Genomic DNA, 14,813 nt, shown 5'->3' with positions numbered 1-14,813 from the left:
CTGTAAAGCAATTATACTCCAATAAAGATGTTAAAAAAAAAAAAGTTGAAGCTGGATGATGGGTACATGAAGGTTCATTATACCATTCTGTCTAGTTTTATATGTGTTTGAAATTTCCATAGGAGAATGGAAAAGCAATTATTTGCCTTCAGAAACCAGAGGAATAATATCTAAGTATATCGATGATGAGAAGTAATTTTTAATACTAACTTAAAGCTCTTACTTTTATTCTTTTCTCTGATCAGCTATGTTTCATATATAACTTTAAAGCCCTCAATGAATTTATACTGTGGGAAACCTTAGGTGGGCTGCCTAGAAAAAAAATGGATTAACGATTTGCACAAATGGGCAGGGAATGCTCACTGTTACATATACAAACTGTTTGCAACTGTTTTAAAGACTGTACTATAGATAAGCAACATTAGTTTCTGCTTTTAACCGTCTGGGTTGGAGGTTTAAGATGCTATGTAAAAATTCCTATCTAATTATTAAAAATGAAACCTCTATTAGGCAACATCTAGCCAATTTCCAATATTTAATTGTTCTGTACAGTAGATATTTATTCTTTCCTATATTTTTTCCTGAAAACGAATCTGAATTTGTAAGGTTTTACTGTTTATAATCCCTATGGAAAACTGGAAGATTTCTAGATATCCCCGTAAGTGAATTTGTGTCTTGAAAAATAAAACAGACGAATAATGAAAAACAAACAAAAGAGCAAATTAAAAAATCTTCCCCAGAAAGTCCTTTTGCAAGGGTTTGAAACACCTGCGCTCAGATATTAGACTTCTTTAAGGATATCGTTTCCATTTTTAGGTCTAGAAACAGGACAGGGTCATCTGAATTAGAAGACAGCAAATGTGAACATGAGTGAACCAATCTGAAAATTATCCAAAGTTACTAGATCGAAGTCGAATTCACAGGAACTTACACAGGAACTAATTTGAAACATATTTTTTAAATTTATTCTTTTAATGAGCCTTCAGCTTCACCAGTCACAAACAGATTGTCTCTTCAGTAATGACTTAATTTCCCCAGTCTCTAACCAGATAGTCCTACAGGAAGTAATTATACAATGATTGTGTTTCCTAGAAGGTATTAAAGACAATTACCAGCCAATTTAAGTATCAATGCACCAAATGCAACCACAGTCCAATTTGCTAAATTCAAAAGAATTCAGAGTTAAAAACTGTATTTAGTGGAATCTGCAAATCTACACTGGTTTTAGATCTAAAAAGGATTGGTTTGGAGACACTGATGTAAAATGTTATCGGAGAGTCCATGGAAACTTTAGGTAGGCTTGTTCTGTTCGAATTGTAAATAATAACAACATAAATGGATGATCATTCATGATCTGTAAACTACTGAATTCATGGCTTAGGCTTTTGGGAATACAAACATAGCAAAGAACCTGTTAGGCCCAATCAATTAACTTACCAGTGTCATCATCAAAGTCAGACAAGACTGACTCAATTCCATCCTCACTGCTTGCTGACTGCTCCTGAAGTCTTCGGGGCAAGCTAGCGAGTCGCCCACTAAGGAACATTGGCTTCAAGGGCATTTTGTAGATTTTAGCCAACAACTAAATTAAAAATACCAAATTGCAATTATAAATTGGAAAAAGCTGCACTCTATTAAATGACAACAAAACTATATACTGGAAGAGAAGGTGGAGAGAAAACCAGAAAAGCTCCCACTGTAGCAAAGTTTTAAATTTGCCTGTGATTTGGATTCATAAGGCAGTCCACAAGAGGCATTTATCCCATGAAGCAGCTGAAACAGCATTCAGTGGCAACAAAAAGGTAGAGGAAAAGATTCTGTGGATACCTTTTCAGCATCTTAATTGCATACGAGTTTTATAGACTTTTATAAACCTGTGAAGGGAACCATAAACATGTCAAGAATTTTTGCCTGAGAGAAAAGTGTTCTATGGGGATCACTGGGAAGACAGCCTGTAGGCAAATGAGATACCAGATTCTGATTTCCCTTCCCCTGACTCAACATCAAGGAAATGGGGGTGGGGGGAGGGCACATGGGGGATGGAGGAATCCGAGGGCAGGGTGGGTGCGATGAAGGTATGAGAAGCAGAGCTAATAGGCTGCTCGGGCTCTTTACTCCACTCTCACTGCTACAGCCCAGACCGCGGGAATCTGTTACTGGGACAGACTCCCAAGGAGCCTTGTACCTTCACGAATTAGAATTGTGCCTGCTGTGGCCCCACTGTTTCAGAAATTAGGGAAACAGCTGGGAGTGAGACAGACAGAAATCCTGCCCTGTGCATCTTACAGACACACTCCTTTCACAAATAATAAATAAAATTTGACAGAAACGTTATAGGCAAAATTAGGCAGTCCTAGAACGAGCGACCTAGGTGTGCGGGGAATGCTGGCAGGGAGTTGGTAGATACCTAAGCCCTGGTCTCTCTGAGGAGATGATGTTTCAGATGAGATCTGGACAATAAGGCGTGTCATACAGAGATCTGGGGAGAGAAAATTCCAGGCAGAGGGAACAGCAACAGCCCAGAGCAGTAACAAGTAGGGTGTGTCTGAGGGACAGAAAGGGAGTGTGGCGAGCACAGTGAGTGAGGGGCAAGGAGCTGAGGGGGGAAAGGGAGCGGGGTCAGGTCATGTGGGCCTTGTGGAAGCAGCTGGAGGAGGAAATCAGGGCTGTGCATCCTTTCTAAAGCCCTGGGGCTTAATGCTATTGATGCTATCACCAAGGGAGAGTGAGGAACAGACAGACAAGAGGACGCCAGGGACACAACCTTAGAAGACAGGAGAAGAGCTACGGAGAGGGGGTGTCACCGAAGCCTAGGGAGAAAGGGCTTTGAGAAGGGAGCATCATCTTGTCCCATGGGCGTGTGACACGGTAACGACAGAGGGTCGCTGGACTTAGCATAAGGAAGGTCACTGTTCACACTGATAAATGATGTTTCATTGGATTTTTTTTTACTAGATCTTGACTGCATACTTTTTAAAATGTCTCCTTTCACTGTGTGCAGCCCACTGTCCATGTTTTCGTACCATCGGAAGGATTTCGATATCTGACACAGATATAGAGATTATGGTAGTTCATGTATCGGAGTATGAATGAGAAGTTTCAGAGATCTCAAAACCCAATTGTGTGTTTTAGTACATTTTCATTACTTTCTTTCTCTCCTTTGTAGAAGCGGGGGGACAAAACTTTATACTCCAAAACTAAGCCCCAATCTCCTCAGAGACAGCAGAAAGCACTTCGCTTAGGCATCCACAAAATACCTCCATGCATGTTTTGTAAGCATCTTCTGAGGTGGGTTTCAGGGCCTGCGTACCTGAGAACAGCGCCTGAGGTAATCCAGGGCAGGGAGGCACAGGTCTGGGGACGTGGCTCCGGATCCTGGGACACAGTCTCCGATTTCTTTACAGTCCACCTCCCCTGGAGGCAGCAGGGGAGACAGAGACAAATATTGTTTATCCCCTTATAACAGAAGACCTACTTAGTCATACAGCATGCGTTCCCCAAATGTCTACTAACGTAGAAAAGAAAGGAAAAATTACTCCAAATTGTACAACCCTTTCAGTCAAATTTCCCCCTACATGTGTACATTTGGGATCACACTGTACATCTTACCTTGTTGAAATTATTCTGTTCCGTAACTCCCCTTTTCACTAAACAATGACCACTTTTTCCATATCCTGCAACAGTACTTTCAGTGGCTGGATGGTGGTTTTTTGTACCTGGACACACTGCAATTTTTCTAATTCACTTCCCTGGGCCCTGCTGTTGATGGTGTGACTCTGAAGCTTTGATGACAGGATGATCCTGGAGACCAGCCATGTGCTGGGCAGAAAGGAAGCACTAGGCCTCTCTCTGTTTGGAAAAGGACCTCCTTTGTTGCCAGTGTTCAGCACTAAACAGTGATGATAAAGGAAGACTCTGGGAAGATCTGAGACATCTGGGGTTTGGGGATGGAGACTACTAAACTGAACTGAAATGACTTCTATTTTGTGTGTATATATCTAGAAATTTAACAGATCTGTAGAGGGCATCTAGATAGTCTACAGGCGCACAGTAGTTGGAAATTATCATTTTTCTTCTCATGTACGAATCTACTTCTGCACTTTTAATAAAATTATTCCGCAGTACTGTAATTGTTTCTGTCTACAATTGTAGCAACTGGCACCCTTCCCTGTGGGTAAACAGACATAATTACTAGGTATTAGTTAAAATTTAGCAGACAAAGAGGCATGTTTCTCCTTAAGAAAGAAAAGATAACCATTTGTATATTTTAGATCAGGGACTGGTAAACTTCTATACAGGGCCAGACAGTAAATATTTTAGGCTTTGCAGGTCACACTCTCTTTGTTGTAACTTCTCAACTCTGTCACTATAGCACAAAAACAACCACAGACAAATGACCAGGGCTGTGTTCCAATAAATCTTGATTTCTAAAAACTCTGAGTGGGTGGGATTGGCCTGTGGGCCATAGTTTGCCAACCCCTAGTTTAGATTAACACACCTTACAGTATAAAAACACAGAGCAGTTCAAATTCATGTTGACATAACCAAGTGGGAATAAAAAATAAATCCATTTCCTATCCTGTTAATCACAGTGTTCCAAGTTTTTTACGGAGGCTGCTGTGTCACACATCAAAGTCTGTGCACGGGTTGGCCCCTGGAGGCGGGCAGGACACAGCCAGAGTGGCTGTACTGGGGCCTCGGATGTGCCCACTGACCCCAAGCCACAGACAAGTAACTCCACCTTATAATTCACAGAAAAAAATGGAATCTTTCTGTTTTAAATATCCTCAGGTGCACACTGATAATTCTGCATCTCCATTTTCAGGCCCCAGCTCCCTCGCTGAGATAAGATCTCAAACTTCTAACATTTCTACCGTGAAAATTTCTAACATCTCCACTTGAATATTTCATAGAAACTCAACATGTCCCAGTGTCCAAAGATAGAATTCATTATTGTTCCTCTCCTCCACTCCTTTTGGATATCCTAATTCTGGGAAACGTCAGTCCTGGCAAGGAACCTGGGGAGTCAACCTCAGCTCCACCCTCCCTTACGCCCGTCAGAGCGGTCCAAGCCCTCCGGACCCCATCTCTACAATATCCTGACCTCCATCCTCTCTGTTCTCTCCCAAACTCCTGCACACTGGTCTCTACCTGTAGCCTCTTGTCCTTAACCCACAGGGACACGTGCCTGCCAGTTTAGTTTCTAATGTCACATGTGATACACCACTCGGTGGCTTCAAAACCTTCCCTGCACATTCTCGATTTCCTGGTGTGGCATTCAGGGCCCTTTAGAGCCTGGCCCCTTCCTCTGTTTCCATCTCATCACCCAGGATCCCTCCCTTTGTGGTACCTCCAACGTACCCTACTTTTAGAAAAGTAAACCTACAGCAGCTCACACCACAAAATTCAAATGTCACTTTCCCTTTGAAGTCTGCATGGCCCTGCTACCAAGCACCCCGTCTCAGCTGCTTGTTCATTTCAGCTTAAATAGCTTTTTTCTTTTTTTTCCTAGCCTCTATGAAAATATTCATCTTCCTGAACTGTGACTATTGATTTGTGTGTCTGTTTCCCAGAAGAGGCTGTGAGCCTCTCACAGGCAGGAAGCATGTTATATTCATCTGTGTATCCCCATAGTATGTACAGGTCACCATGCCCCCGTAGCAGGCCCTCAACTGTTCACCAAACAATAGAATACCAATAATAATGGTTCTTAAATAAAATATAGGGTTGTGGAATAATGGAAAATACATATGTTGGTCTCTGCCTCTGGCTCCTGGCACAGAGCTCCTAAAACCCTTATTTCCTACATGATAAGACTACTAGGCTTCTTTTGTTCTAATATTTGATCTTCAACTCTAGTTCCTGATACAGAGCTCCTAAATCCCTTGGAATTTCCTGGGTGATAGAGTCTTTTGTTCTAGTGAGGCAAAGCTTGGTAAGCTCCTGGCTGGGGGCTGGTCACCAGAAAGGCCATAGGAAGAAGAGGGGGGTTGGAAATTGAGTTAATGATTGATCATGGCCACATGATGAAGCCTCCATAAGAAATCCCCAGAGTATGGCATTCAGAGAGCTTCTGGGTTGATGAACACATCTACATGCTGGGAGGAGGGTGTAGCCCAACTCCATGAGGGCAGGAGCTCCTGAGCTTGGGACCCTCCTGGACCTCAACTTATATAACCTCTTGACCTGGCTGTTTATCTGTATCCTTTATCATATCTATTACTATATAATACGCTGATAAAGGTAAGCATTTCCCTGAGTTCTGTGAGCTGTTCTGATGTCATTTGAAATGGCGGGGGGCAGTCTCATAGGACCGAGCCCTTCCCCTGTGGGGTCTGCTGGTCTGACTCTGGCTGGGGTCAGAATTGATTTGACAATAGGACACCCAGCTGGCACCACAGAGAACTGCTTGGCGTGGGAACAAAGCCCACACATCTGGTGTCAGAACTCTTGTGAGTGAGGTAGTAGTTGAGAGAGTAAAGGAGAAGTACGGGAGGAAAGTTTTTTCTAAACAAGGACTGGATTTTTTACTATCTAAGGCAGAGATCCATTACTTTAAGGTATTCTTGTGATTAAGACACTAAACTGTTTGGCTTCTGTTTAGTGTAGAGCAGAGTTTAAAAAGGATAAAATCTTACTCTGTCTTTCAAAAGACACCTTCCTCTGAAGCCCAGTCTGTAAAGTGGATAAGTGAGGGGCTTTCATGGTTGCCCCTCAGCTCAGCCCTCTATTTCCCAGGGTATACAGAAGCATAGAATGGGTGTATGTAAGAACAGAATATAACAAGGATGGTCTGTGGATCAGACCTGTGGCCTCCAGCCTCTGTCTTGAAACTTGCATTGTACTCCTGCTCCAAAATAAGGGGAACATGAATGAAGTCACCTAGCTTCTCTGGGTCCTATTTTCTTTTACAAAGAAATTGTCAGTTATTTTGCAAGAATACAAAAGAATATTATGAACCTTATATTTTCTTATTTTAAAAGAAGGCTACAGGTCTCAGAGCACACCAGGGTGAAAATCTCAAAACGTAAAGACTTAAGTTCCTTTTAAACGTTGGGTTTAACTAACTGCTACTCCCTTCCATTTCACCCCAGATAAACACGTGTTATACAAACATCTGATCCAGCAGGTTATGCTGTAGAGCAAGACTCTACTGTGTTAAAGTATTTCTAAACTAAGCATAAAATCAGCTAGGTAGTTCCTAAAACACACAAAGTCTCAAAGAAGGGTGACTTCTACACCTTCAAAATACGTTTTGTAATCAGTAAGGTCTGGGGGAAGGCATTCTTAATTTTTGCTTAAGAGCTGGGAACTCAAACTCTACTTAGGCTAATAGACTAATTGACTTCTAATTATATGACACTGAGGACAGTAGTTTCCTGTATGAGGGTAATTATCGAACATAATATTGAATATTTTAAGATTCAAACAGAAGCTGGAGTAAAATAATATATGAAGACAGGCTTCATTATAAAATTATTCCATGAACACAATGAGAAGTATCAACCCTGGACAGAATCCAAGCTGCGTTTACAGTAAGCTTCGTGCTTCTGAGCGCACAGCATAGCGCCATCTGCTTCTGTACCAGGATGCTGGCTTGCTTGCTGCAGCCAGTTCACACACAGCCATCCAGGAGAGGGTCCCCAGATGTCAGGAGGCAGGAAAGGAGGGCTCCACTTACCCAGTCCTTTGACAAACTTCATAAGGCACATGATGTAACTAGTGGCCGCATTAGCAAAGACCTGGATGTTGTCGGTGTTGAGAAAAGCTTCAAATACATCAAACACCGGAGCCTGGCCTTTTCCTGAGGGAGGAAGATTATAGAGTTTTAAGAAAGTTAAGTCTCTATCCTTCAGGTTGCCCATACTCCCAGCACCTTCCACAGAGCCTTAAAAAAGGTCTGTTGGAGAAAAGCCTGGGCCTTTTGACTGGATAACTGGCTTGGCTCCCATGCTGTCCTTCTCAGCTTTGCCTGCAGAGGGAACTGTAGGAAGGCTATGAAGAGAGCTCAGGAGAGGGACGAGGGCAAAGCCGGCTGAACACAGGGCTGAGGCAATGGGTAGGTCTACATAGGGCAATTAAATATGTGGTCTTTTGGAATTCTCCTCCACACATAATTATAGGGAAGGGAAGGTTTAGATAAACCCCTGATGGCATATACTAATTTATTCATACCTGAGCCGAAAAGAGTTAACATAGAAGGCTTAAGGCTGCTATCCTTAGAAAGGCCTGCTTGCACAGTGGGCCCTTGGCTGGAGTCTGGGAAGCCGGCTCTCAGAATATTCCCAAGCAACAGTTAACTGGATGGTTCACTGTGACTGGATGGTTGGTGCAAACAGCGTGGTTTAATCTGAACCCCTGCTTTTTTTCAGGGAGTATGGATTTTGGAATATGCTAGGCAGAGGGTACCTAAGTGACCAGCCCTTAGCTGGGTCTCTAGTGGGCTTCCCTGGGCAGAAAGATCTACACACTGCCCTATGGTCATACATGTTGCTGCATTTTCCCTGTTGGAGGAAGAGTGTGCTCTGTGGGACCCCCTCATGGGATGGTGAGAGTTCAGGGAAGCCTGTGCAGGGATTCTGTGTTTTCCCCTTATGATCTGGCTTGTCCTTACTATGTTGCCATGATAAATCTTGGCTGTTAGCCATGCAATAAATCTGAGCTATGTAATAAATCTTGGCATAACTACAGGCTGAGTCCCATGAGTCCTTCTGATGGGTCTCTTAAGTGCAGGGGTAGTCTTGGGGACCCCTGACACAACACCTCTGGTCACTGGGCCTGCTGTATGGCTGCCCATCTATTTCCAGCCAGACCTGATCTCCCTAATTCGAACTCCCTGTTATTTGGATACTTTTTGCTTCTTCCTAGCAAGTGGATAACATTTTTCTTTTGGCTTTATGAAAGAACTCAACACAGATACGTATAAGTGAAACAACATAAGTCTCTCAGCCTTTTGTCCAATCTGTCACTGAGAGCTGGGCCTGATAACGCTCAGGGTTCTTGGTCTGCTGGCAGAACTCAGAACTTGTGTTCCTGATACACCAGTTCATTTCCTGATGCTAAAACAGCTGAATGCCAGTCTTCCCTATTATCCAACTTCTTTTTTTTTTTAATTTACTTATTTTTGGCTGTGTTGGGTCTCCGTTGCTGCTCGGGGGTTTTCTCCAGCCGTGGCGAGCAGGGGCTACTCTTTGCTGAGGTGTACGGGCTTCTCGTTGCGGTGGCTTCTGTTGTTGTGGAGCACAGGCTCTAGGCACGCGGGCTTCAGTAGTTGTGGTGCACAGGCTTAGCTGCTCCACGGCATGTGGGATCTTCCCGGACCAGGGTTCGAACCTGTGTCCCCTGCCTTGGCAGGCGGATTCTTAACCACTGTGCCACCAGGGAAGCCCTATCCGACTTCTTTTGATAGCATGAAGCTTGGCATAAAGAACTAATGCTCCATAGCCAGAATCATCCACACGTTCTTCCCACTATCACTACTCCTTTCAACATAGTACCAGAAGTCCTAGCTGGAGCAATTAGGCAAGAGTAGGAATAAAATACATCCAAATTGGAAAGGAAGAAGTGACATTGCCTCTTTTTGACAATGACATGATTGTGTATACAGAAAGTCTTAAAGATTCCACCAAAAAGATTCCACTCAAAAACCTTAGAGCTAGGGCTTCCCTGGTGGTGCAGTGGTTGAGAGTCCGCCTGCCGATGCAGGGGACACGGGTTCGTGCCCCGGTCCGGGAAGATCCCACATGCCGCGGAGCGGCTGGGCCCGTGAGCCATGGCCGCTGAGCCTGCGCGTCCGGAGCCTGTGCTCCGCAACGGGAGAGGCCACAACAGTAAGAGGCCCGCGTACCGCAAAAAAACAAAGAACAGAACAATAAAACCTTAGAGCTATAATAATTATGGTTTAGAACTAATAAACAAGTTTCAGGATACGAAATCAACACACAGTCTTACCCATGGAGTAGTCACCAACCAGGTACTCCTTCACCTCAGACTTGTCCCCACTGTGCACTGTTTCCAGGGCACTGAACAAGGGCCTCCAGCCCGACTGGATCTGGGTGGAACACACTTCAACCAGCTCACCGATGGATGTGACGACCTGCAGAAGCAAAGGAGGTGGCATTTAACGCCTTTTCCTTCTAAGAAGCAGGTGAATTTCTGGGAAGAATGATGTGCTTCTCTGCTCCCTATTTCTGGGTTAAATTTAGCGAAGGATAAAAATCAGAACCTAGAAAAACTCACTGAAAAGTCTTCTAAATAAGCAGCCGTATCACATTAATACGCATTTTACTAATGACTAGTGTTGCTAAAACTTTTCACAAGCCATTTGTAAATATTTTGGTGTTTCTGAAGTTAGGTTTTTGTCTTCTCATTATTGTCTTTTTTATTGAGTTATTAAGAGTTCTTTGTGCATTCTAAGTGTAAGCCCTTCCTGAGATATATGATTTGCAAATTTTTTTTTTCACAGCTTTGGGCTTCTCTTTTTTATATGGTGTCTTTTGAAGAGCAAAAGTTTTAAATTTTGATGAAGTCCAAATCATCAATTCTTTTCTTTTTATGGATCCTGTTGGTGTAATTTCTAAAGAATCTTTGCATAGCCCAAGGCCTCAAAGATGGTCTCCTATGCTTTCTTGTAGAAACATTCATAGTTTTCGCTCTTATTTAAGCCTATGACCCATTTTGAGTTATTTTTTGTGCATGGTAAGAGGAAGGGTGTAAGTTCATTTTAATTGTATATGTTCAAAGCACCATTTGCTAAAAGTAATATCCTGTCTCTCTACTGAATTGCAATGACATCTTTGTCAAAAATTGACCATACATGTGAGAATTTATTTCTATACTTTCTTCAGTTCCACTGATCTATAGGTCTACCCTTACACCAATACCACACTGGGTTGATGACTGAAGTTTTAAAATCGGGTAAATTCTCCAAATTCGTTGTTCTTTTTCAAATGTGTTTTCTCTATTCTAGATCCTTTGAACTTGCATATAAATTTGAGAATCAGCTTCCCAATTTCTTCAAAAAAGTCTGCTGATATTCTGATAGGAATTGCACTGGATCTATGTATCAACTTGTGGAAATCTGCCATTTAAGAAATACTGTCTTTCAAGCCATGAACGTAGCATATCTCATAATTTATTGGAATATTCTTTATTTTTTTCTCAGCAATGTTTTGTAGCATTCAGTGTACAGGTATTTCACATCTTTTACTAAATTTATTCCTAAATATTTTGTTTTCAATGCTCTTGTGAATGGAATTGTTCTCTTAATTTCAATTTTTGATAGCTTACATCTTGAATATAGGAATTCCATTGATTTTAATACATTGTTTTTGTATCCGGCAACCTTGCTAAACTCTTTTTTTTTTTTTTTTTTAATTTTATTTTTTTGGCTGTGCCGCATGGCACGTGGGATCCTAGTTCCCCGGCCAGGGATTGAACCTGCACCCTCTGCATTGGAAGCGTGGAGTCTTAACCACTGGACTGCCAGGGAAGTCCCGAAACTCACTATTAATTCTAGTAACTTTTAAAATAAATTCCTTAGGATTTTCTACATATAAGACCATGTTGTCTATGAACTAAGACAGTTTTACTTTTCAAAACTGGATGCCTTTAATTTTTTGGTACAGTGAGTAAAAGTCATAATGTTGAATAGAACTGGTAAAGATGGAAATCTTTGCCTTGCTCCTAATTATTGGGAAAAAGCATTCAGTCCTTGACCACTGTGTAGTGTTTGATGTAAGATTCTCAAATACTCCCTTTATCCAATTAGGGAACTCCCTTCTATTCCTCATTTCTTGAAAGTTTTTTATTTAAAATGAGTGATGGATTTTGTAAAATGTTTTCTCTGTGTCTGTTAAGATAACCATAGGGTTTCAATCCTTTATTCTACTAATGAGATACATGACGTTAATTGAATTTTGAGCTGTTAAACCAATCTTACACTGATTCTTTCTTCTGCCATCTCAAATCTTGTTGGAAAGCCCATCTAGTGGATTTTTCATTTGTTATTGTCCTTTTCAACTCTAGAATTTGCATTCTTTCAGTTTCCATCTCTCTACTTAGATTCCCTATTTTTGAGTCATTGTCATCATATTTTCCTTTAATTCTTTGAACCTATTTATGATAGCTGCTTAAAGTCTCTGTCCCCTAATCCAACATCCCAAGCCAGAGCCAGGACCCAGTGAACAGAACCCTCTTCCCACCACGTGCACCAGATTTCTTTGGCTAAATACTTTGTAATTTCTACCATGACGGCATCATTGGTAGAGGTCACCAGCTCTTCCAGATCCTGTGTCTGCTTGTCTTCCCGCCTCCAAATCTGCATTTTGGATGCATATAATCCTGGTTTTAGCTTAACCCAACACCTGGTCTCACGCTAAGTCAGTTGCTATTTATTGTTTTTCCCCCAAGTATACATCACGGTTTCTTATTTCTTTGCATATCTCACTTTTTTTTTTTTTTTGCTGAACATTGGACGTTTTAGATAATATATTGTAGCAATGCTGGATTTATTTTTGAGTTTTATTTATTTATTTATTTGACTAAGTTGCTTGGACTTACACTGCAGAATCTGTCTCTACTCTTCCCATGGCATGAGGCACCAATAATGTCTCTACTCAATTTCTTATTTTTCAGCCTGACTTCCTAGTGCTGTCCCCGTGTCTGCATAGGTTAGTTGTCACTTGATGAAGTAGGCAGAGATTCTGCTTAAATACCTTGAGCCTTTAAGGCTTCCACCCTCTGCCAACCAATCTGTGTGTGCAGGCTGGGGAGAATATACAAAGTTCAGCCAGTTCCTAAGTCTCTCTGGTCTTTTACTTTCTGATGGGATCTGTACAGTCTATCCTATATATGCCCACATTTCAGTCAACTAGAGATGGATGCATGACAGATTACCTAGTCCTTCTATGAAATCTCTGGCTTCCAGAGTCCCACGTTACATTTCTTACTGGTTCACCACTGCAGCCTTAGGCTAGCAAAGTTGTAGTATTATTCTATTGCTCATTTCCTAATGAATTCACCACTTTTAGTTGACAGACCAATGGTCTTTTTTCCTCTTCTTCAAACCAAGTCTGTCTCTTAGTGCAGAAATGCTGATTTTCCCAGTCAGCCCCACAATGGTCAAATTACTATTCTTGCCAACAGCTTGTAAGTGATGACTTCCATCTTCAGCAAGAAGGTCACAGACTCCCACTGTTCTTAACCAAAGTTCTGGCGAGAACTATTTTTCACCATAAATGCTACTCAATTTGTTGTCTGCCCTTGGTCAATCGCAAGAGTCCTGAAACGGCTGCTTTTGACAATTTTTTTCTTTTTGTATACTTGATTTTTGTGGAGAGGATTCACTAACTTCTTCATGCCCCTATAGCCAAAATTCCTCCTGTCCTAAATCTTTCTGAACATTGTTCAGAACTTAATAAGCATAGTTATTTTAAAGTCAGTCTCTGATAACTCCAATATCTGGATTCCTGGTGGGGAGTTAGGGACAGTGTGTCTATTTTTATTATTTTATTTCTGTATTCATGACATTCTATTTTCTAATGAGTCAATTATTTTAGATTGAAGGCAGACATTCAGCTTCACCCAATGGCCAATTCCCTCATGGCCAATCCAGTCTCAGAGCTCTGCTTACTTCTTTGGGCTTCCCATTGTTACTTAGTTTTGGGCATCTTAGTATTCTTTACTTTCTTGCCAGTGTGTACATGATATTTAAAATAAAATTTTTAACCCTTGTTGAACATTTTTAGTAGATTTCAGAGACAGAGAATCTGTCTGTGTTCCTAGCACACCATCATGCTAGATAAATATGAAGTCTCTAGCTAGGTTCTTTACCGCCTGTCTCTCCGTAGAGAATATGATAGTGGTTAAGGGTATAGGCTAGGTATGAGAGTATAGACTATTACAGCTAGATTGCCTGCTTCAAATCCCAGTTCCACCAATCACTAATCATGAATCCTTAGCTAAATTGCTTAACCTCTTCTTGTCACAGATTCCACATAGGCTTATTGGACAGATTTAATATGCAGCACGCACAGAACAGTCCTGCCAGTGCACTCAACAAGAGCCAGCAGGCTATGGCAATGATGGCAGCACTGCTACCGTGACACACTGACCTGGTCTTGGACATCCTCGTCACACAACTCCAGCTGCATGATACGCTCAAAAGGTCGGAAGAGTGCTTCATTAAAGTGAAAATGAGGTGGCTCATTCCAGTCGGTGAGAACCTCCGTCAGTATATCATGGATGAAGGAAACTGCCTTCTGAGACACGTGTCTTTCCTTATGGCAAGCAGCCTGCAAAATTCAGAGAGTCAAACACCCTCAGGACTTCAAGCAACTAAGAATCTGGTTTCTCAAGGTCTTCCTAACACACCTTATCGTAGGGAGGTGGAAGCAGCAATTCTGCTAAAGTAAAAGATTTCAAGGGACAAGTATCAATGAACAGCACACTAAACTGCATTTTAAATAATTTAACCAACTGATCAGACACATCTCCAATTTCACTTTGAAGTTTCTGGAAAAATAAGAAGTTTCTAATAATTTCTTCTTCTTTTTTCCTGTAACGTGACTGTTTTCTTGGGTGGTATAGAACATGCTGACTAAAGACACCGGAACCTAGTCTGGAAACCACCCATGGTCTCATTGTTAGCCATGCCCCAAACATACGAAGATCAGATGTGACATCTGTCCCTCAGGGATGTGGGATGATTGCACCAATACAGCTTTAATTGGCTCACATCTTTGTATCCGTGTCCTTTAGCGGTCCTCTTCCACACTGACCCTGGGCTTGGATGTGTGACTTACTTTGAATAA

At 41.8% G+C, this 14,813-nt stretch overlaps 1 protein-coding gene across 3 annotated transcripts in view; it reads right to left on the bottom strand.

Moving 5' to 3' along the window:
- Positions 1 to 14,813, bottom strand: part of ARFGEF3 (ARFGEF family member 3) — a 188,386-nt gene that overhangs the window by 37,714 nt on the left and 135,859 nt on the right. For all 3 annotated transcript variants that reach the window (XM_022557697.3, XM_022557705.3, XM_089922040.1), the window contains 5 exons: positions 14,115 to 14,294; positions 9,952 to 10,096; positions 7,682 to 7,804; positions 3,311 to 3,414; positions 1,438 to 1,582 (listed from right to left, as the gene is read on the bottom strand). In XM_022557697.3, the coding sequence (XP_022413405.1) occupies positions 1,438 to 1,582; positions 3,311 to 3,414; positions 7,682 to 7,804; positions 9,952 to 10,096; positions 14,115 to 14,294 (697 nt within the window). The remainder of the gene's footprint in view (positions 1 to 1,437; positions 1,583 to 3,310; positions 3,415 to 7,681; positions 7,805 to 9,951; positions 10,097 to 14,114; positions 14,295 to 14,813) is intronic.

Source organism: Delphinapterus leucas, chromosome 12 (assembly GCF_059928025.1).
Source record: "Delphinapterus leucas isolate spDelLeu-1000000601 "Yukka" chromosome 12, BTC_Dleu_Yukka2, whole genome shotgun sequence".
NCBI lineage: Eukaryota > Metazoa > Chordata > Mammalia > Artiodactyla > Monodontidae > Delphinapterus > Delphinapterus leucas.
This window is presented reverse-complemented; position numbering and strand designations above follow the sequence as displayed.